This window comes from Mobula hypostoma, chromosome 7, assembly GCF_963921235.1.
Source record: "Mobula hypostoma chromosome 7, sMobHyp1.1, whole genome shotgun sequence".
Classification (NCBI taxonomy): Eukaryota; Metazoa; Chordata; class Chondrichthyes; order Myliobatiformes; family Myliobatidae; genus Mobula; species Mobula hypostoma.
The window spans coordinates 182401179-182424681 of record NC_086103.1 but is presented as its reverse complement, the minus strand read 5'-3'; the positions used below and the strand labels follow the sequence as shown (position 1 = coordinate 182424681).

General features: G+C 41.8%; 1 protein-coding gene across 1 annotated transcript in view; it reads left to right on the top strand.

The window, feature by feature from the left end:
• The window catches only part of rsf1a (remodeling and spacing factor 1a), a 109021-nt gene extending 85770 nt beyond the window's left edge, over positions 1-23251 (top strand). The window contains 5 exon segments of the mRNA XM_063054675.1: positions 921-988; positions 13275-13482; positions 15266-15465; positions 18138-18323; positions 21933-23251. Of these exon segments, the coding sequence (XP_062910745.1) occupies positions 921-988; positions 13275-13482; positions 15266-15465; positions 18138-18323; positions 21933-22402 (1132 nt within the window). The 3' untranslated portion in view covers positions 22403-23251.
• Positions 23252-23503: the final 252 nt, after the last annotated feature.

The window sequence follows — 23503 nt, the reverse complement described above, 5'->3', positions numbered from 1 at the left end:
CCCTATCTATACCCCTCATAATTTGGTATACTTCCTATCAAATCTCCCCTCATTCTCCTGCGTTCCAGGGAATAAAGTCCTAACCTGTTCAACCTTTCCCAATAACTCAGAAAATCAACTAGTCTTTTCCTCTTAAAGTGTGACTTTAGAGCATAGAACATAGAAATTTACAGCGCATTACAGGCCCTTCGACCCACAATGTTGTGCCGACCATGTACCCTACTCTATAAACAGCCTAGAATTATCCTACCGCATAGCCCTCTATTTTTCTAAGCTCCATGTACCTATCTAACTGTCTCTTAAAAGATCCTACTGTTTCCACCTCCACTGCCGCCGCTAGCAGTGCATTCCATGCATCCACCACACTCTGTGTGGAAAAACTTGCCCCTGACATCTTCTCTGTAACGACTTCCAAGCACCTTAGAGCTATGCCCCTCATGTTAGCCTTTTCAGCCCTGGGAAAAATCCTCTGACTATCCACATGATTAATGCCTCTCATCATCTTATACACCTCTACTAGGTCACCACTCATCTTCCGTCACTCCAAGGAGAAAAGGCCAAGTTTACTCAACCTATTCTCATAAGGCTTGCTCTCCAATCCAGGCAACATTCTTGTAAATCTCCTCTGCACTCTCCCTATAGTATCCACATCCCTCCTGTAGTGAGGTGGCTAGAACTGAACGCAGTACTCCAAGTGAGCTCTGACCAAGGTCTTATATAGCTGGAACATTACCTGGAACATTGACTTTATGGGGACTTTTTAAAAGTGATTTTTTTAATGAGTGCATGGTGTCTGATAGTCTGTGGTTTTCCAGTTTAGCGGTCATTTGCTTTCTCAATCTGAAATATTGATGTGTGAAGCTGTTAATTTATGAGTAGTTTAAGGCATTAAGGCAATAATCTGAATCTCTCTTATGCAGGTTTGATGAGTTTGATGATGCAATCGATGAAGCAATACATGAAGACATACAGGAGGCAGAGGGCAAAGGTCAGAACTGAGTTCACTCTTTTTAAGAAAAAGTATTCTCCCCACCCCCATTTAAAGTTACTCTGCCGGCAATTTTGAAGGGAAATGCCACTTTGGCATTTACAGCAAGAGGTTTGGAGAAACATAAAAAGAATTGGTAATTGGCTTATTGTTGTCTCATGTATAGTCAATTACTTTATTTTGCTTGCCATTAGGTGTAGTGAGTTGTGGGCGTGCTATGCTGGTGCTGGAAGGGTGGAGACAGTTGTAGGATGCCCAGCACAATCGTTGCTGATTTGATTTGATGCAAACAACACGTTTCACTGTATGTTTCGATGTACATGTGACAAATAATGCTAATCTATAAATCTTGAAAATCCACACAGATTATTTCATTGCAGCAGTGAGTTCATTAAAGTGTTAATGTGTTACAGTCACAGAGAAAGTACAGTGCAGGCAGACAGTAAGGCGCAAGGCCGTGAGGAGTTCACTAAGTCAAGAGTTCATCTTATTGTACTAGGAAATCGTTCAGTAGTCTTAAGTGAGCAGTCTTGGGCCATTATCTAAGAAAGAATCTGCTGGCATTGGAGAGTGTCCAAAGGAGGCTCATTAGAATGATCCCAGGATTGAAACATATGAGGAGCATGTGATGGTTCTGAGCCTGTATTTGCTGGAGTTTAAAATGAGGGGTGGATGGCGGGGGGGGGGGTAGGGGGAGGCGGGGAATATCATTGAAACCTATCGAACATTGAAAGGCATCGCTCAAGTGGACGTGGAGGATGTTTCCTACAGTATGGGAGTCTAGGCCTAGAGGACACAGCCTCAGGATAGAAGGACATTCCTTCAGAACAGAGATGAGGAGGGATTTCTTTAGCCAGAGGGTGGGGAATCTATGGAATTCTTTGTCACCGACAGCTGTGGAAGCCAAGTGTACTTAAGGCAGAGGTTGATAGGTTCTTGAATAATGCAAGGCTGTCAAAGGTTACAGGAGGAGGGAAGAAGAATGTAGTTGAGAGGGATAATAAACCAGCCATGATGGAAAGCTGGAGCAGACTTGATGGGCTGAATGGGCTAATTCTGATCCTATATCTCATAACAGCAGAATGAAACTGTCCTCAAGCCTGGTGATACATGCTTTTAGGCTTTCGGACCTTCTGCCCAATGGGAAGGGAGAGAAAGAAAATGTCTGGGGGCAGGAGTGTTGCATATACCTTTGAAGTGTTGTAATGTTGATGCATTAGATTGATTGCAGGCATAAAGAGTACTTCCTAAAGAGCAGATATTGAGTAGAAGGGTCCATGTTCACCAGAGTTTAGAAGAAAGACATGAAGCATAAAATATTCTGAAAGCAATTTGGCAGACTAGATGCTGAGAAACTTTGTTTAACTGGGCAGTTTGGAACTAGTAGTCATGGTTTCAGGATAAGGTTCAGGTATTTACAACTAACTGAAAAAAAATAATTCTTACTTCAGTGGTGAGCAAGTTGTTTGAGAAAATCCTGAAGGCAGGATTTGTGAGCATTTGGAGAGACATAATCTGATAAGGGATAGTCAGTATGGCTTTGTAAAGGGCAGGTCATGCTTTACCAGCCTGATTGAATTCTTTGAGGATACAACAAAACACATTGATGAATGTAGAGCAGTGGATGTAGTGTATATGGCTTTCAGTAAGGCACTTGATAAAGTTCCCCATGCCAGGCTCATTCAGAAAGTAAGGAGGGATGGGATCTGAGGAGACCTTGCTTTGTGGATCCAGAATTGACTTGCCCACAGAAGGCAAAGGGTGGTTGTGGATGGTTCATATTCTGCATGGGGGACAGTGACCAGTGGTGTTCCACAGGGATCTGTTCTGGGATCCTTCCTCTTAAGTGATTTTTATAATTTACCTGGATGAGGAAGTAGAAAGGTGGGTGAGTAAGTTTGCTGATGACACAAGAGTTGGGGGTGTTGTGGATAGTCTGGAGGGTTGTCAGAGGTTACAGTAGGATATTGATAGGATGCAGATCTGGGCAGAGAAGTGGCAGATGGAGTTCAACTCAGATAAGTGTGAAGTAGTTCATTTTGGTAGGTCAAATTTGAAGACAGAATATAATAATAGTAAAACACTTGGCAGTGTGAAGGACCAGCGAGATCTTGGGGTCCGTGTCCATAGGATGCTCAAAGCCGCTGCACAGGTTGACAGTGTTGTTAAGAAGGCATATGGTATGATGGTCTTCATCGACCATGGGATTGAGTTCAAAGCCATGAGGTCATGTTAAAGCTATATCAGACCTTAGTTAAACCCCACTTGGAGTACTGTGATCATCTCACTACAGGAAGGATGTGGATACTATAGAGAGAGTGCAGAGGAGATTTACAAGGATGTTGCCTGGATTGGAGAGCATGCCTTATGAGAATAGGTTGAGTGAACTGGGCCTTTTCTCCTTGGAGTGGCAGAGGATGAGAAGTGACCTGATAGAAGTGTACCAGATGATGAACGGCATTGATTGTGCAGATAACCAGAGGCTTTCTCCCAGGGCTAAAATGGCCAACATGAGGGGCATAGTTCTAAGGTGCTTGGAATTAGGTAGAAGGGGGTTGTCAGAGGTGAGGTTTTCACACAGAGAGTGGTAGATACGTGGAATGCACTGGCAGCGACGGTGGTAGAGGCGGATACAATAGGGTCTTTTAAAAGACACTTATAGGTACATGGAGCTTAGAAAAATAGAGGGCTATGTGGTAGGGAGATTCTAGGCAGTTTTTAGAGTAGGTTACATGGTCGGCACAACATTGTGGGCCGAAGGTCCTGTAATGTACTGTAGATTTTTATGTTTTGTGTTCTATTACTCAAGTAATTGTGAATCTGTAAATCTTGTTCTTTTTTTTAAATATAATTTTTATTGAGTTTTCAAAAATACATGAAAAGATAGTATCTACCCTCCCCCCTCCCCTTAACCCTCCCCCCCCAATTAAGTCCTACCTAAAAAGTAAAAAAGAAAAAAAAAGAGAGCCGCCTGGATATTGGAAGGTTTCCACATGCTCCATGGAATTCAAAATAAAATTGGTATACTTATTCGTTACTTTCCCCAAGGGACCAAGATCTTTATCGGAGCACTTAAATATGCCATCCTATCTTTTGTAAATAAGGGCGCCAAATATTCAAAAATGTTACATATTTATCTCTTAAATTATAAGTAATTTATTTTTTGTGGTGTAATATATAATTGGTGTAAAAAGTTATACTAATCTAAGGCGAACATTTATTGTGTTTGTCATACTGTCAAGGCACAGTCTTGACCAATTTGTTTCATCAATATTAATATTCAGATCTGTTTCCCATTCTTGTTTTGACTTAAAAATTGCTACTCCCCGCTACAACAACACTACCCACCCAATCTCTCTTTAATTTCTGATATTCTGTTTCTGTTAAATGTGTTTCCTGTAAAAAGGCTATCTTCATTTTCTTAATATGTGTTAAGATTCTTTTTCTTTTCACTAGTCCATTAAGCCCATTAACATTAAAACTCAAAAAATTCAATAAATTAGTCATTATTTTTAACAAAGTTACTCCAATCTAAAACATTACTTAACTTCTCAACTCTCATAGTTCCTTGGGGAATCTCTTTGAACTTCACCATGTTGCTATGCGTTCCCCCCCAATCATCCAGGCAAAAAGAGAAAAAAAGAGAGAGATGAGATATAAAAAAAGAAAAAACAAAATACCCCCCCACTAATGTTGTGAATGAAAGGATACACAACACTACCCCACTCCATTTTGCGGGTCGTGGCTAGAGCCACGCTTGCACACATGATTAGCGTAGCAATTGATCAGTGCTTCTTCCAGCTCCCCCGCAACAAAAAAAATTATATATATATATAAAAAAAGTTAATGTTACTATTCCCAACCAGTATTCCTCAAATTTTAACCTTACTTCCCCTCCCTCATATAATTAGTAATATATTTATATATTCATCCGCCTTCAAAAATCCAACAAGTCCATTCTTTGACCCAGTCTTCTACTTCAATCCATCTCGCTCCCCGGTTTTGTTCTTGTACCTGGTGAATATTCAGAGAGTCTTGCACAAACTGCTCCGCTTTCCGGTAATCATCAAAAAATCTTTTTTCTCTACCAGTCAAAAAAATCTTCAAGGTTGCAGGGTAATGCAATATAAAGTGATAACCGTGATCCCATAGGATTTTTTGCACTGGATTAAATTCCTTCCTTCTCTTCAAAAGTTCATAATTTATGTCAGGATAGAAAAAAATTTTGTTCCCTTGAATCATCAATGGCCCTTTTCTATTCTTGGCAGCTTGGGCAGCTGCCTGTAGAATCCTTTCCTTGTCTTGAAATCTTAAGAATTTTATTAAAATTGCTTGTGGATATTGGTCATCTTGTGGTTTTGGTCTTAGAGCTCTATGTGCCCGCTCAATTTCAATTAATCGGCCCTCCTCTTTCATTTGCAAAACTTGCGGGATCCACTTTTGAAAAAATTTTATTGGATTTCCTCCCTCCATACCTTCTTTAAGACCAACAATTTTAATATTATTACGTCTACTAAAATTTTCCAACATGTCCACTTTCTCCAAGAGTTGATTTCTTTCCGCATTCCAGACAAGCAAATCATTTTCTGTTTTTTCCACTCTATCATTAATATGCTCCATTGTTCTTTCCATCTCCTGAAGCTTCTTATCCATTTTATCCTGTCTTTTCATAGCTTTATTATAGCACATCTTCATGTCTCTAAGCTCTGCTCTTACTTTTCTTACTTCAGCCGTTAATTGCAATAAAGCTTCTCTTATGTCTCCATCATCTCCTTTAGTTCCAATCCCTTCCAGTTCTTCCTCCTCTTCTTCATCTGTATTCTCTGCGGTATCCGATTCTGACTCTGAGTCACTTTCAGTTGCAGTGGCTGTCGGTTCTTGTAGTTTGAGTTGTATCGATTTGCGCATGCGTTCTTCTTCGCGCATGCGCATTTCCGGCACCTTCTTCCGAGAGACCGCTACCGCCGCCATTGCTCCCTGTTCTCCGGCGGAGATAGAACGCATCTCCTCCAAAAGAGATCTGACCTGAGTCCGAGGCTCCATCGCTGCAGTAGGCCCTTTTTTCTTCCCATCTCGCGGCGACTTCGCAACAACAGACTTCTTCTGTTGCGGTTTAGGAGGCATATCGTAAAATAGTCTTGCAAAGTTATAAATAGTTTTCGGAAAGTATTTATTAACTTTGTTTTGTTTAAACGGTACTTTGCTAATTTTTTACGGGAGAGCTGGATCAATCCCACGCTATCACGTGACGCCCCTCAATCTTGTTCTTGAAGGGTTCTGTGTGAGTATATTCAAAGTCACCAAAGCCACACAAAAAGAAAAGTATTTTTTCCTTCATTTGGCGCTGCTTTTTTTTTTGGCATTTGCCTGCCTGCGTGCGTGCGTCTGCGTGTGTGTGTGCGTCCATCCGTGATGATATCTTTTTCATGGCTTTTACAAGGCGCAGAGCGAGAGAGAGACTGTTTGGCACGCCACTCCGCGCACAGACATTTTTGCAGTATTTTTCGCTTTTTAAAAATTTTTACGAGGTCGAGTTGCGATCTCGACACTCAACCCAGCAGGATGGAAAGCGTACTCGGGAGCGGACCCGACTGGTTTCGAACCCGGGAACCTCCACTCCTGGGTCCAGCACCGATGTCATTGCGCCACCAGCCGACCCCATTTAGTGCTTTTGACATGGCCTTCCCAACATCTGTGAGACCAAGCACAAATTTGGCGATTGTTTGACAGAAAACTTTTATGCTCAGTGCACAGTGGTCACCCCAAACTCCCAGTTATAAGCTATTTCAACTTCCCATTCTATTCCCACACTAACCTGTCCATCCTTTATTTTATTTAAAGATACAGTGCTGAATTGGCCCTTTTGGCCCTCCTAACCGCACCATCCAGCATCGAACCAATTTAACTCTTGCTTAATCATGGGACAATTTACAATCACCAATTAATATACTAACTGGTATGTCTTTGGATTGTGGGAAGAAATTGGAGCTGCCAGTGGAAACACAGGAAGGATTGTCTTACAGAGGATGCAGGAAACTCTTGACGCCCTGAGCTATAATAGCATTGCACTAACCAGTACACCACTGTGGCACCCCATGGCCTTCTCTACTGCCAGGAAATTGCATTTTCCGCAAAGACAGGACAGCTCAGTCTCTTAAAGGCAGAGAAGTCGGGTATGCTCTTATGATCAACTCACCATGCTGTGCAAACATGGCAGTTCTGTCTCAGTCTTGCTCACCCAACCTGGAACATCAAGCAGTCAGATGTCCATTTACCTGCCATGGGAGCTACCCGCTGTCATCCTGGTGGTGGTGTCCATTGCACCTCAGGCTAATGTCAAGCAGGCACTGGAGAAGCTGAGCAAAACAATCAACAGACACAAAACTGCGCTCTGTGATGCCTTATATATCATTGCGGGAGACTTCAACCAGGCCTGCTTAAAGAAATTAGAAATCTCTGAACAACTACTACCAACATATCTCCTATGACACCAGAGGAACCAACTATTGACCACTGTTATACCACTATCAAGAATGCTTACATGCCATTCCCATGCTAACACTTTTGGAAAGTCTGATTACCTGGTCATACTTGTACTCCCAGAGTATAGACAGAGAGTAAAGACTGCAGCATCAGTAGTGAGGACCAGAGGGTATGGTCAGGGGAGGTGGAGGAGTGCTTACAGGATTGCTTTGAGTCGATGGACTGGACAATATTCAGGGATTCATTTTTGAGTCTGAATGAGTATGCCACGGTTGTCACCGACTTCAAGAATTGTGTGGATGCATGTTTGCCTTCAAGAACATATCGGACATACCCAAACCAAAAGGTGTGGATGAACTAGGAGATTTGTAGTCTGCTGAGGGCTAGGTTTGTGGCATTCAAGACCGGAGATCCAGAACTATACCGGAGATCGAGGTACGACCTACAGAAGGCTATTTTAAGTGCTAGAAAACAATTCTGATTTAGGTTAGAGGTAGAAATCGATTCAAGTCAGCTCTGGCAGGATGCAGGAATTGCAGGCCATTACTTCTTACAAAGCAAAACTTAACATTATGAATGGCTTTGTTGCTTCATTCTCAGACTAACTCAATGTCTTTTGTGCACACTGTGAAAGGGAGAATAAATCTATGCCTGTGTGAATCCTTGCAGCATCTGCTGACACGCTGTAATCTCTGTCTCAGGTGCCAACTACAGAACATCTTTCAAGGGAGTGAACTGTTGCGAGATGTCAGGCCCTGATGGTTTACCTAGTAGGCTCTGAAAACCTGTGTCATGTTCAAGGTCATCTTCAGTCTCTCATTGATGCTGTTGCAGGTCCCACCTGCTTTAAAAGAGTGACGATCAATCCTGTGCCCAATGGCTCAATAGCTGTTACCCAGTGTCATTCACATCTACTGTGAATGAAGTGCTTTGTGAGATTGGTCATGGCAAAAATCAGCTCATGCCTAGCAAGGACCAGGACCCACTGCAATTTGCCTATCGCCACAACAGGTCTACAGCAGATGCAATCTCACTGGCTCTTCACTCTGCCTTGGATCACCTACGTTAGGCTGCTATTTATTGATTACAGCTCAGCGTTCAACACAATCATGCCCTCAGTTCTACTCAACAAGCTCCAAAACCTGGGCATCTGTACCTCCCTTTGCAAATTAATCATCTTCACTGGGAGACCATATTCTTTGCAGTTCGGAAATTATATCTCCTCCTCGCTGACAGTCAACACAGACGCACCTCAAGGATGTGTGCTTAGCTGACTGCTTGACTCTCTCTATACCCAGGATTGTGTGGCTAGGCACAACTCAAATCGCCATTGATAAATTTGCCAATGACACAACTATTGATGGCAGAATTACAGATGATGACGAGGAGGTGTACAGGACGAGATAAATGAAGTGGTTGATTGATGTCACAGCAACAACCTTGCACTCAACATCAGTAAGACTAAAGAATTGATTTGGACTCTAGGAAGAGGAAACACATAAATCCTCATCGATGGATCAGAAGTGGAAAGGTTGAGAAGTTCCAAGTTCCTGGATGTTAATATCTCTGAAGATTTATCTTGATGAAATTACAAAGAAGGCATAACAGAGCTATATTTCATTAGGACTTTGAGGGGAATTGGTATATCACTAAAAACATAAGTAAATTTCCATAGGTGCATCTTGAAAAGCATTCTACCTGGTTACATCACCAATTGGTACGGAGGGGCCACGGCACAGGATCGGAAAAGGCTGCAGTAAGTTGTTAACTCAGCCAGCTCCATCATTGGCACTAGCCTCCTCAGCATCCAGGACACCTTTAAAGGGTGATGCCTGAAAAGGGTAGCATCGATCATTTAGGACCCCTATCACCCAGGACGTGCCCTCTTCACATTACTACCGTACAAGAAGCTGAAGACACACATTCAATGATTCAGGAACAGCTTCTTCCCCTCTGCCAGCCGATTTTTGAATTGACAATGAATCCATGAACACTATCTCAGTATTTTTCTCTCTCTTTTTGCACTTTGTATTTAATTTAATTTTCTATTTTTATATAGCTCAGGGTGTCAGACTTTGGAGTTCATTTCTGACATCAGAATCAGGTTTATTATCACTGACATGTGACATGAAATTTGTAAACTTAGCAGCAGTAGTTCAGCGCAATACATAATATAGAAGAGAAAAAAATAAATAAAATTTAAAAGAAATATTGAATAGATTTTAAAAACGTGCAAAAAACAGAAATACTGTATATTAAAAAAGTGCAATCTTTATGACTCCTCATTTAAATTTGAACAGACTTGGAGATCTTTTATTCAATATTTTCATTTAATGTAATATATACCCTTCTTGTTTTTTTTTACTGTTTTTAATGGAGGTCGGGATTGAGGACGTGACTTTAAGTTTAACTCTGTTTGGTTTCAAGTTAGCCCATTGCTTTGCTTTGCTTTTAGTTAGTTGCACGGTGGGTTTTTTTGGGGGGGGGTTCCTTTTCTCTATTGATATATATATAAAATTAGTATACTAATTATGTTACCTTGGTATGTTATGTTTAAATTACATTGTTTGTAGTTTTTTTTTGTATTAATATCTTCTGTAATTTTATTATATTCTAACAGTGTATTAGTGTCTATATGGCTTACCTTTTTGTATACTTATTTAATAAAAAGATTTAAAAAGAAAGAAAGAAAAATGTGAGGTAGTGTTGAAGGGTTCAGTAGCCATTTTGGAATCGGATGACAGAGGGGAAGAAGCTGTTCCTGAATCGCTGAGTGTGTGTCTTCAGGCTTCTGTACCTCCTGATGGTAACAGTGAGAAAAGGGCATGCCCTGGGTGCTGGAGGTCCTTAATAATGGACGCTGCCTTTCTGAGACACTGCTCCCTGAAGATGTCTTGGGTACTTTGTGGGCCAGTACCCAAGATGGAGCTGACTAGATTTACAATTCTTTGCAGCTTCTTGCAGTCCTGTGCAGTAGCCCCCCGCCACCCCATACCAGACAGTGATGCAGCCTGTCAGAATGCTCTCCACGGTACAACTATAGACGTTTTTGAGAGAATTTGTTGACATGTCAAATGTCTTCAAGCTCCTAATAAAGTCTTGCCTTCTTTATGACTACATCAATATGTTGGGACCAGGTTAGATCCTCAGAGATCTTGACACCCAGGTACTTGAAGCTGCTCACTCTCTCCACTTCTGATCCCTCTATGAGGATTGGTATGTGTCCTCCGTAAACAAATTTGTACATACCTTACCACGTACATGTGAGTTTCCTCCGGGTGCTCCAGTTACCTTGCACAGTCTAAAGACATATCAGTTAGTAGGATAATTGGTCATTGTAAACTGTCCTGTGGTTAGGCTAGGGTTAAATAGGAGGTTTGCTGGTCATGTGACTCATTGGGCTGGAAGGACTTGTTCTGCGCTGTATCTCAAAAATAAATTAGTTTCCCAGCCTCCCTTCACCATTGTCTTCCCTTACTTTCTCCTGGCTCCACCCATAAATTTCATATACAGGTTCCTACCACCCCCAACCCTCAATCTGGTTTAAAATGTCATTTCCTAGCCCCCTCCCCCTAGTGGTTCCCATTCTCACCTTTACTTACCTGAATTCAGTACAGGTAGCACTTTGTGTTCCTGCTTACTTCCCTGCAGGAACCTTCCCACTCCCCACCCCACCACCTTTTATCCATTTCTTTCCCTTTTTCCTCTCTACCTCCCATCTGTTGTCAATTAACTGTAGATATATACAACCAAATAATGTTTGTTTGTATATATGTACAGTTAGATGATGGTAAACTTCAACTTGATCTATCATTCACCTTCTTTCTACTCAGTTCCTTTCCTCTCACAGATGCTGTGTGAGCCACTGAGATCTTCCAGCAAATTGTTTAGTGCTCAAGATTCCAGCATTTTCAGTTACTTGAGTCTCCTGGAAACTTTCATTCAGAGGCATGATATTAATCAGGGTGTCAAAGATTATGGGGAGGCAGGAGAATGGCATTGAGAGGGCTAATAATTCAGCCATGATGGAATGGCCGAGCAGACTCGATGGGCTGAATGTCCTAATTTTGCTCTTATGTCTTATGCTCAATCATATATCCATACAGCACAGTAAAAGGTTCTTTGGTCCACAATGTCTGTTCCAAACTCAATGCCAATTTAAACAAAATCTCTTCGTCCACTCTGTCCATTCCCTGTGTATTTGTGTCCCTCTCCCTCTCCCTCCCCATCCCGCTCCCCCTCCCCCTCTCCCCCCACATTCACGTGTCTTCCTCTCCCCCTCCCCCTCTCCCTCCACATTCACGTCTCTCTCTCCACATTCACATCTCTTTTCTCATGTATTCCCTCCGTAGTCATGTGTCTTTCTGAAAAGCTCATTAGTGTCACTGTTATATCTTTTCCACCACCAGCACTGGTTGTCTGTTCCAGACACCCACTACTCTCTGTGCCAAAGAGAGTTTGTCCCACACATCTGCTTTATTCTATTTATGCCCCTCATAGTAGTATAAACTTCGGTCAGGTCTCCTATCAGCACCTGACACTCCAGACCCAAATTTGTCCAACCTCTAATCTTGGCAGCAATTTGGGAAACCACTGTTGTACCCTTTCCAAATACTTCACATCCTTCCTGTAATGGGGTGGCCAGGTAGGTTGTGAAGCCAAGAGTCCATCTTATGGTACAAGAGGTCCATTCAAGAGTCTGATAACAAAAGCTGCTCTTGACCCTGTTGGAATATGCTTTCTGGCTTTTGGACGTCCTGCCTGAGAGGTAGAAGTGATAATATCCAAGGTAGCTTGGGTCTTTGATTATGCGAACACGAGGAATTCTGCAGATGCTGGAAATTCAAACAACACACATCAAAGTTGCTGGTGAACGCAGCAGGCCAGGCAGCATCTCTAGGAAGAGGTACAATTGATGTTTCGGGCCGAGACCCTTCGTCAGGACTAACTGAAGGAAGAACTAGTAAGAGATTTGACAGTGGGGTGAGGAGGGAGAGATCCAAAATGATAGGAGAAGACAGGAAGGGGAGGGATGGAGCCAAGAGCTGGACAGGTGATTGACAAAAGGGATATGAGAGGATCATGGGACAGGAGGCCCAGGGAGAAAGAAAAGGGGGAGGGGGGGGACCCAGAGGATGGGCAAGGGGTATAGTCAGAGGGACAGAGGGAGAAGAAGGAGAGAGAGAGAAGGAATGTGTGTATATAAATAAATAACAGATGGGGTATGAGGGGGAGGTGGGGCATTAGAGAAGTCATTTTGTTCGCTACCTACTTTGCAGAGACAGCAAGAAGTGCAGACAGAGTCCATGGAGGGGAAGCTAGTTACTGTGAAGTGCTGAGCTGTGTTCACAATTCTCTGCAGTTTCTTATGGTCACATGCAGAGCAGTTACCATACTAAGCCATTATGCATCTTGACAATGCTTTCTATGATACATTAATAAGAATTGGTAAGAGTTGACAGAAACATGACAGATTTCTTTAGCCCTCTGAGGAAGTAGAGACTTTGGTGTGCTTTCTTGGCCGTGACATCGTTGTGGTTGGACTTGAAGCTCTCAACCATCTCACCCTCAACACCATTGATGTAGACAGGAGCATGTGCCTTTCCTGAAGTCAATGACCAGCTCTTTTGTTTTGCTGACATTGAGGAAAAGGTTATTGTCAATACACCATGTCACTGCGTTCTCTGTCTCCTTCCTCTGACTCGTTATTATTTGAGATATGCCCTACCATAGTGGTAACATCTGCAGGAGTTAGATATACAGTCCTAGAGGTTTGATTTTATTAAAATGCTTTTTTCTTCAGGTGCTGGAAGAGGAAAGGACATGGCAAACATCACTGGACAATCCCATGGGAAGGATATCTCCACTATACTTGCAGAGTCGAAGGAAAATAAGCGACCATCGCGAGAAGCTGCTTGTAGACGCAAGAAAAGGCGAAGACTGAATGACCTTGACAGTGACAGTACACCTGAAGATGAAGAGAGTGAAGAGGAGTTCAGAATAAGTGAAAGGTGAAATATTAAAGCATCCCCTCCTAGGTTTGGTTAAAATGCTACCTCTGGAAGTTGAGGTAAATTTTTGAAGTCCTTTTCATCACTTTCTGTAGTATTTGATGTTTCTACTCTGCGAGAAAGTCCAGAGATTGAGTATCCTCAGCTGCATTAAATAGATTGGTCTATTAAAGTGATCACAGTTAATTGGGCATCAGTTAGTCGCGGCAGCTGCTTATTTGGGACAACTCTTGCATAAAAACTAATTGAGAAAATAGTTGGATTTTCTTTTTTTATTTCAAAGGTTCAAAGGTACATTTAATGTCAGAGAAATGTATACAATATACATCCTGAAATGCTTTTTCTTCACACCCATCCATGAAAAACAGAGGAGTGCCCCCAAAGAATGACTGACAGTTAAATGTTAGAACCCCAAAGTACCCCCCCAGCTCCCCTCCCTTCCGCAGGTAAGCGGCCGCAAGCAACGATCCCCTCTCCCCCCACTGGCAAAAAAAAGCATCGGCACCTGCCTCCGAGCACTCAGGCGTGAGCAAAGCAACAGCAAAGACACAGGCTTGCAGTACTCCAAAGACTACTCGTTCATGGTATTTGACATACCACAGACGCTCTCTCTCCTTAATAAGGGAGAAAGAGGTGTCTCCGTTCCACGGCGAGAGGGGAGACATAACAAGCAACTTGCTCGTTTACGATGTTAAAAGTCCTTTGCGTCGTTTCTGAGCTTTGTGCCCAAAGAGCTGGGGTCTCTGGGCACACAGCCTTAGATTTTCCATCTCCCACAACACACCGATCTCCCGCCCGGACACCGACCTCTGATCTCTCCCCCCCCCCACTCCGTCTCCAGAGAAATTTTGGACCTCCGAAGGTGAGTGAAGCTCTTAGCCCGTGCTGTTGGTGTGTCGAATAACAGCCAGTTGTGAAACCCTGAAAGCGGGTCCTATTCCCGCAAAGAACCGTAGTCAGCCTGTAACTCCAGGTCAGGGTCTTCAAAAGAACCCTGAAAGGGAAAAATAGAGATATTAAAGATGGAAATAGAGCTGTTTCCAAAGATGCAAGCAAAGGAATCGCCGTTAAGTGCCATTGATTCTCCTAACCTCCTCCTCCTATGAAACACTATACTGCTTAATTGGGACAGGAGACCTGCCAAACGGTTTCTAAGTAGTGTCAGTCATGTGCACTTATGTTGCTGTTAGAAACTACACCGTTGTTAGAGTGAGCAGTTTTTAAATAGCATCAGTTGTGTGTGCTTGTATTATGTTATCCATTTGGGTTGAAAAGCGCCGAGTTGTAAAGCAGTGATTTTTGATCACTTTGTGGCAGGAAGTTTATTGTTGGTTACAACATTACTTCATGCAGGAAGGCAGTGAAGATAGTCCATAATCTGCAGTAGGTGACTGCACTGATTTTGTTCACTTACAGTCAAAAGCTCAAACTGGATGGATTCCTCCGTTGATAATTACTAAGATCTAATACACAGTTTTATAGTGCTATAGAAGTATTGGTAGTGTTCTAATTTACTCTGTATTTCATTGAAGTACATAATTTATTACTGAGTTAAAGGGTCATTTGTCACTTTTATACCTTTTTAAGTATTTCCATGAAACTTTGGCTAATTGGGGAAGCCGCTTACTTGGGCCAAAGTGTACTGCTCCAGTGTGAGCCAATTAACTAGAATCCACTGTAGGAATTTAATTACTTAATTTTGATAGAGTTTATTTTAATCTGTGATGGGTCTTTAACCTAGGGCACAGAGAGTGACCTTACCTTTAAATATTTCTGCATGCAGTAGCGAAGAAGAGTTTGAAATCTCTGACCGAGATAGCGAGGCAGAGCTTGCCTCCAATGACGAAGATGGTTTTGACTCCCCCCGCCGAGGAAGACATCAGAAATACACAGAACCAATGAGGAGGAGTCGAAGGTTAAGAGGAAGAGCAGTTAAACGGTATTCAGATGAGGACGAAGATGAGGATGAAGATGAACAAGAAGGTGAAAAGCTATTCCATTGATTTCATCTCTCCTTCCCCCATCCCTTTCAGTTTACCTCTTACCTAAAGGCAGCAAGTAATGTCAGACTAAAACAAAAGAGCTGCATTTGTATACCATCCTCCATGACATTAGGACAACTCAAAACACTTTACAGCCAATTAATTATTTTTTAATTTTCAGTTGTGAACAAGACGGAGCCATTTTTTCTTACAATGTCCTACTGTATAGAAGGAAGTCCCTTTAGAAGAAAGATGAGAAGGAATTTCTTTACCCAGAGGGTGGTGTATCTGTGGAATTTGTTGCCACAGATGGCTGTGGAGGCCAAGTCATTTGGTATATTTAAAGCAGAGGGCGATAGGTTCTTGGTTCTTGATTAGTCAGGCATCAAAGGTTACAGGGAGAAGGCAAGAGAATGCCGTTGAGAGGGGGAATAAACGAGCCGTGATTGAATGCGGTGCAGACTTGATGGGCTGAATGGCCTAATTATGCTCTTATATCTTATGGTCTACATACAATGCTTTACTTGGCAAGATGTGACCAGTAGTGTGATTTTTGGATTGGTCACCATGATTACAGTTTAAGTTCAAAAAATAAAATTATTGTCAAAGTACGTATTTGTTACCATATACTATCTTGAGATTCATTTTCTTGCAGGGATTTACAGGAAAAGAAATACAATAGAATTTACGAAAAACTGTACATAAACCAAGGCTGACAAAATATCAATGTGTAAAAGAAGACAAATTATGTATAAATAAAAAATATATACTGAGAACGTGACTTGTAGAGTCCTTAAAAGTGAGTCTGTAGGTTGTAGAATCATTTCACAGTTGAGGTGAGTGAAGTTATCCATGTCGGTTCAGAAGCCTGATGGTTGTAGGGTAATAACTGTTCCTTTCTTTCTTTTTCAATATTTTTATTAGTTTCATAATAATACACATAGGATAGTAATGGTACAAAGTTATTGGGAATACATTGTTATAATTGGCATAGTTAATTGTAAAGCCAGTTGACACTTAAATGATAAAACTCCCAATCATATAGGATACAGATGAACAATATAAAACAATGAAAAATATCTAAAAAAAACATGAAAAAGGAAAAAAAAATAAAACTGTAACCCCCCGCCCCAAAAAACTAATCTAAACAGTATTAATCAAATAAACTTAAAAAAAAGACATGGGCTGTTATGTAACATCATAAAAAAAAGGAAACCTTAGTGTCAACGGCTCTGTTCCTCTCAACCAATATTACAAAGAAATAAAGTAAGTTTGAAAAAGGTCAAATTATGTCATATGAAAATGTTGAATAAATGGCCCCCAAGTCTTTTCGAATTTAGTAGAGGGATCATAAACAACATTTCTAGTTTTTTCCAAATTTAAACACAGCATAGTTTGAGAGAACCAATGAAATGTGGTAGGAGGATTAATCTCTTTCCAATTCAGCAAAATGGATCTTCTAGCTATTAATGTAAGAAATGCAATCATCTGACGAGCTGAAGAGGTTAAATGACTTGATTCTATCATTGGTAACCCGAAAATAGCAGTAATTGGGTGAGGTTGTAAGTCAATATTCAAAACAGTTGAGATAATAATATTTTTTCAACAAAGGACATGACCAAAACATATGAGTTAAAGAAGCTATCTCAGAATGAGGTCTATCACATATAGGATTTGTATATGAGTCCTAACGAGATAGTTTATCTTTGGACATATGAGCCCGGTGCACTACTTTAAACTGTATCAACACATGTTTAGCACATATAGAGGATGAATTAACTAATTGAAGAATTTTTTCCCATTTTTCAATGGGTACAGTGATCTTAAGTTCTCTTTCCCAATCAGTCTTAATTTTATTAGATACATCAGGACATATATTCATAATGGTATTATAAATAATTGCTATAATACCTTTCTGAAAAGGATTTAAATTAAATTTTTTCCAAAATATCCATGGAATATAAATTTGGAAAGTTAGGAGAAACAGTATTTAAAAAATTTCTAACCTGTAATAACTGTTCCTGTGGTGTGGGATCTACAGCTCTTGCCCAATGATAAGAGTTTTGATATCAATCACGCTTGTAACATCAGTAAGTTCAAGTTCACATTCAAGTATATTGTCATCTAACTGTATATACATACAACCAAATGAAACAACATTCCTCCGGACTAAAGAGCACTCACGCAACAGATATCACACACAACATATAAAACAAAATATTACCACCAATAAGTTAATAAAATAGAATTCAAAGTGTATACAGTAAACAGCTTGCTGTCCTAATGACAAGACCTCAGTGGTGGCCGAGTATTTATTAGTCTCATGGCCTGAGGAAAGAAGCTGTTACCCAGACTGGCAGACCCAGTCCTGATACTTTTGTACCTCCTTCCTGACAATAGTGGGTCAAAGGGCTTGTGAGATGGTGGTAGGGATCCTCGACAATGCTTCAGGCCCTTCATACACAACGCTCCTGGTAAATATCACAAATAGTGGGGAGGGAGAGCCCGGTCACCTCTAAGGTGTAAATTTATGTCAAAATTATAGAAAACAGACAGCTACCATATAGTTTCTTTCAAAGAACATTAGTTTGAGAGTTATTTGTGTGATGACTAGATTTCTCGTGGTTTTGTTTACTGTTTTGGGTTTACTGAAGTACCCCTCTCATTCTGCAGAGAGTGATGGTTCCAGTTGTTACAGTGATGTGCTGGACATGAGGAGGAGGCGGTCGAAACGGAACCAGTCCAAAAAGGTCAATTACAGAGAAGATTCTGAGTCAGAGAGGTCCATGAAAAGTAGTGTGAGTCGAAAGGAAAGACTTAGAGGGCACAAGCGTAGACTGTACATCACCATGAGTGATGGTAAGTTGATACAAGATGGATCTTGAAACTCATTTATGTAGAACTGCATTAATCATAGCTGGAACATCTGCAGTAGAAATGATATTGGAGAAAATTAACTGTAAGCAGTCAAAATTGTGCTTCAAAGTTGCGTGGATTGTTATATGCACAAGTATGTGTATGCACACATATGGACTTTGCTTTTAAGCACTATTTTCCCACATTCTTCCTGAAACTCTGTTGGCCAGAAGAATTCTTGTAACAAACCCCTTACAAAGTCAAAGTAATTCTTTTTTCAAAGCTATTATTTGTAAAATTATTCTTTATTACCGATACGCTACCTTGAGATTCATTTTCTTCAGGCATTTACAGGAAAATGAAGAAATACAATAGCATTTATGAAAAACTGTATATAAGCAAAGACCGACAATCAATATGTAAGAGAAGGCAAATTGTGCAATTGATAATCGTAATAATAATACTGAGGACAGGAGTTGTAGAGTTCTTGAAAGAGAGTCTGTAGGTTGTGGAATCAGTTCAATGTCACGGTGGTTGAAGGGTAACAACTGTTCCTGAATTTTAATTTCCCAGGTATTGATTGTCATCTCCCTAGAGTGAGGGGTTTAGATGGGGTGGAGTTTGTTAGGTGTGTTCAGGAAAGCTTCTTGACACAATGTGTAGATAAGCCTACAAGAGGAGAGGCTGTACTTGATCTGGTATTCGGAAATGAACCTGGTCAGGTGTTGGGTCTCTCAGTGGGAGAGTATTTTGGAGATAGTGATCGCAATTCTATCTCCTTTACCATAGCATTGGAGAGGGATAGGAACAGACAAGTTAATGAAACGTTTAACTGGAGTAAGGAGAAATATGAGGCCATCAGGCAGGAACTTAGAAGCATAAATTGGAAACAGATGTTCTCAGGGAAACGTACGGAAAAAATGTGGCAAATGTTCAGGGGATATTTGCGTGGAGTTCTGCGTAGATATGTTCCAATGAGACGGAAAGGATGGAAGGGTACAGGAACCGTGGTGTACAAAGGCTGTTGTAAATCTAGTCAAGAAGAAAAGAAGAGCTTACGAAAGGTTCAAACAACTAGGTAATGATAGAGATCTAGAAGATTATAAGGCTAGCAGGAAGGAACTTAAGAATGAAATTAGGAGAGCCAGAAGGGGCCATGAGAAGGTCTTGGCGGACAGGATTAAGGAAAACGCCAAGGCATTCTACAAGTATGTGAAGAGCAAAAGGATAAGACGTGAGAGAAGAGGACCAATCAAGTGTGACAGTGGAAAAGTGTGTATGGAACTGGAGGAGATGGCAGAGGTACTTAATGAATACTTTGCTTCAGTCACTACGGAAAATGATCTTGGAGATTGTAGGGATGACTTGCAGCAGACTGAAAAGCTTGAGCATGTAGATACTAAAGAGGATTGCTGGAGCTTTTGGAAAGCATCAAGTTGGGTAAGTCATCAGGACCGGATGGGATATACCCCAGGCTACTGTGGGAAGCGAGGGAGGAGATTACTGAGCATCTGGCAGTGATCTTTGCATCATCAATGAGGATGGGAGATGTTCCAGAGGACTGGAGGGTTGCAGATGTTGTTCCCTTATTCAAGAAAGGGAGTAGGGGTAGCCCAGGAAATTATAGACCACTGAGTCTTACTTCAGTGGTTGGTAAATTGATGGAGAAAATCCTGAGAGGGAGGATTTATGAGCATTTGGAGAGGCATAATATGATTAGGAATAGTCAGCATGGCTTTGTCAAAAGGCAGGCCGCGCATTATGAGCCTGATTGAATTTTTTGAGGGTGTGACTAAATACATTGATGAAGGTAAAGCCGTAGGTGTAGTATATTTGGATTTTAGCAAGGCATTTGATAAAGTACCCCATGCGAGGCTTATTGAGAAAGTAAGGAGGCATGGGATCCAAGGAGACATTGCTTTGTGGATCCAGAACTGGCTTGCCCACAAAAGGCAAAGAGTGGTTGTAGACGGGTCATATTCTGCATGGAGGCTAGTCACCAGTGGTGTGCCTCAGGGATCTGTTCTGGGAACCCTACTGTTTGTGATTTTTATAAATGATCTGGATGAGGAAGTGGAGGGCTGGGTTAGTAAATTTGCTGATGACACAAAGGTTGGAGGTGCTGTGGATGGTGTGGAGGGCTGTCAGAGGTTACAGTGGGACATTGATAGAATGCAAAACTGGGCTGAGAAGAGGCAGATGGATTTCAACCCAGATAAGTATGAGTTGGTTCGTTTTGGTAGGTCAAATATGACGGCAGAATATAGCATTAATGGTAAGACTCTTGACGGTGTGGAGAATCAGAGGGATCTTGGGGTCCGAGTCCATAGGACACTCAAAGGTGCTATGCAGGTTGACTCGTGTGTTCAAGAAGGCATACAGTGCATCGGCCTTCATCAATTGTGGGATTGAGTTTAAAGCCGAGAGGTAATGTTGCAGCAATATAGGACCCTGGTCAGACCCCACTTGGAGTACTGTGCTCAATTCTGGTCGCCTCACTACAGGAAGGATGTGGAAGCCATAGAAAGGGTGCAGAGGAGATTTATAAGGATGTTGCCTGGATTGGGGAGCATGCCTTATGAGAATAGGTTGAGTGAGCGCAGCCTTTTCTCCTTGGAGCAACAGAGGATGAGAGGTTACCTGACAGATGTGTACAAGATAATGAGAGGCATTGATCGTGTGGATAGTCAGAGGCTTTTTCCCGGGGCTGAAATGGCTAGCACAAGAGGGCATAGTTTTAAGGTGCTTGGAACTAGATACAGAGGAGATGCCAGGGGTAGGTTTTTTACGCAGAGAGTGGTGAGTGCATGGAACAGGCTGCCGGCGGCGGTGGTGGAGGCGGAAACGATAGGGTCTTTTAAGAGACTCCTCGATGGATACATGGAGCTTAGAAAAATGTAGGACTATGGGTAAGCCTAGGTAGTTCTGAGGTAAGGACATGTTCGGCACAGCATTGCTGTATTGTGCCACAGGTTTTCTATGTTTCTATAATCTGTTTGTGTGGGACCTAAGACTCTTGTACCTCCTTCTTGATGGTAGTAGAGAAAAGAACTTATGGCCTGGATGGCGGGGGGTTTTGATGATGGACGCTGCTTTCTTGTGGCAGCACTCCATGTAGAAATCCAATCAAGAATTGGTCAGTCTCTGTCCTGAATAAACCCAGAAAGAGAGAGAGAAGCAGGATTCTTCATCAGAAAACAATGGTTTCAGATTTCCAAGATCTGCAATCATTTGAGTTTGAGTTTTCTTTCCCTGTCTACATTTCACCCTGAGTTGGTGGTTTCCTTCTAACCTGCGTCTTAACTTGGCGGGTGGAAACATTCCTCATTTTCCAGAGAAGAGAGACAAATGATTCAACAGACAGTATCCTAGGAGAATTCAATATCCGTGGAATGAAATAGGCAGTTGGCATTTCGGGTTGAGATCCTTCATCTTCATTGACAGATGTGGACAACCCAGATTAAGGGTGTTGACCCAAAACACTGACTATCTGTTTCTCTCCACAGATGCTGCCTGATGCACTGAGCTCCTCCAGTATTTAGTATGTTGCTCCAAATTCAGCACCTACCATCTCTTATATCTCCAAATTGAAATTAATCTTTGTATTTCCAGAGAGCTCTGGGAGCAAAAGTTCTGAGGAAGAGGATGATGAGCGGCCTCAGCGGAAGCGCCCGAACCGGATCGAGGATGAGGAGGATGAAGACCAGCCTGCGCTGGTGAGCAGGCTGTCCTCCAGACCCTGTCGGGATTGCAGCAAGAAGCCTGCATACCGGCTGATGAGTGACGAGGAGGAGGAGGACGAGGAGCTGCAGGAGGCCGAGAAGGACGCCAGCTCCTTGGACTGTAGCCTGGAGGAACTGCCCCCCTCCAATGGACAGACCCTGATCAGCAGAACCGGTGAGAAGAACCAAATGGCCAAGGACACTACTGCTACTCCCAGCCCAGCACTGAATGGCGCGTGTGATGGGGAGTCAGGCATGCCCTCGGGAGAGGGAACAGCTGAAGGAGGGGAGGAGGATGAAGATGACCTCTTGGGAGTAACTGACCTTGTAGAATATGTTTGTAATAATGAACAAGTATAAAAACTCTTTTTACACTAGTTTAAATAATTTATTCCATAAGTAGCTGTACATCAGGCCAGTTCTTGTGTCTATTTTTGGGTTGTATTCTCCCCCCCCCTACCCCCACAGCCTCACTACACCAGAGAGCAGAATTCTCTTGCATCCATTTCATCTTATTCTGTTATTTTGGCTTATTCCCCCCACTCTCATGAAGTGACCAATTTTGAGGTAATTAACACGGAAGGTTCCTTTAAATTTTTTTTTGCCTTAGTTGCATTTTTTTTCAGTCCTGTATTATTTCAGTTGTCCATTACTTCACTGTGTGAGATTCTTTTTAAGCAGAAAAAACTTTGACAACTATCCCTGCTCAAACTTTTCCCTGAAGTGGGTGGGGTGGGTTGGGAAGGGGGTGGCTGTGGAAGGAAATTTTTCCTCATTCCAGAAATATTGTTTTGACCCTCTTAATGTCTTTGTCTTTTTTAAGAAGAAAATATATATATATCTATACATAAAAGAAAGACTTTTTAAGTATGTTGTGTAGCGTCCTGATACCACTTAGTCCGTCACGTACTTGGATTTGAACACCAGATTTAAGCTACAGATTAGCTAAAAGAGCACCAGTAGTCGCATGTGCAGTGAGTACCTAGTAGGCAGTGGACATTTTATAAAACAAAACCTCAAATCTACTGTGGTGTTTGCTAGATCTCTTCTGTGCTCGTCGGCACTGCCGTTAATTGCAATGACACTGTGTCCTGGTGTAATGACCATATAATTGGCTGTCACTGTGTTGTAAAACCCCTGATATGCTCAAATCGTTGCTTTTTAGATTTAATTTCTTTTTATATACATATATATACATATATATCTTCAAGACTGTTTCTTCCTTGGTGCCTCTGTATGAACTTTATGTGTTAGCAATGGTGTATTTTTAGTTCTGGATCTCAGACCTCTCTCGAAAACTCAGTTGAACCCACCAGATGCAGTGGTACTTGCCAAGGAATAGAGGTGGGGGTCTGTGGGGGAAAATCCACTGGACTGCAGAAGTCTGCCCACATGTTGAACAAATTATCAAAGGAAGTTTTAATTCAACAGGTTGTCGTCTGTGTCAACAATCTGGATGGT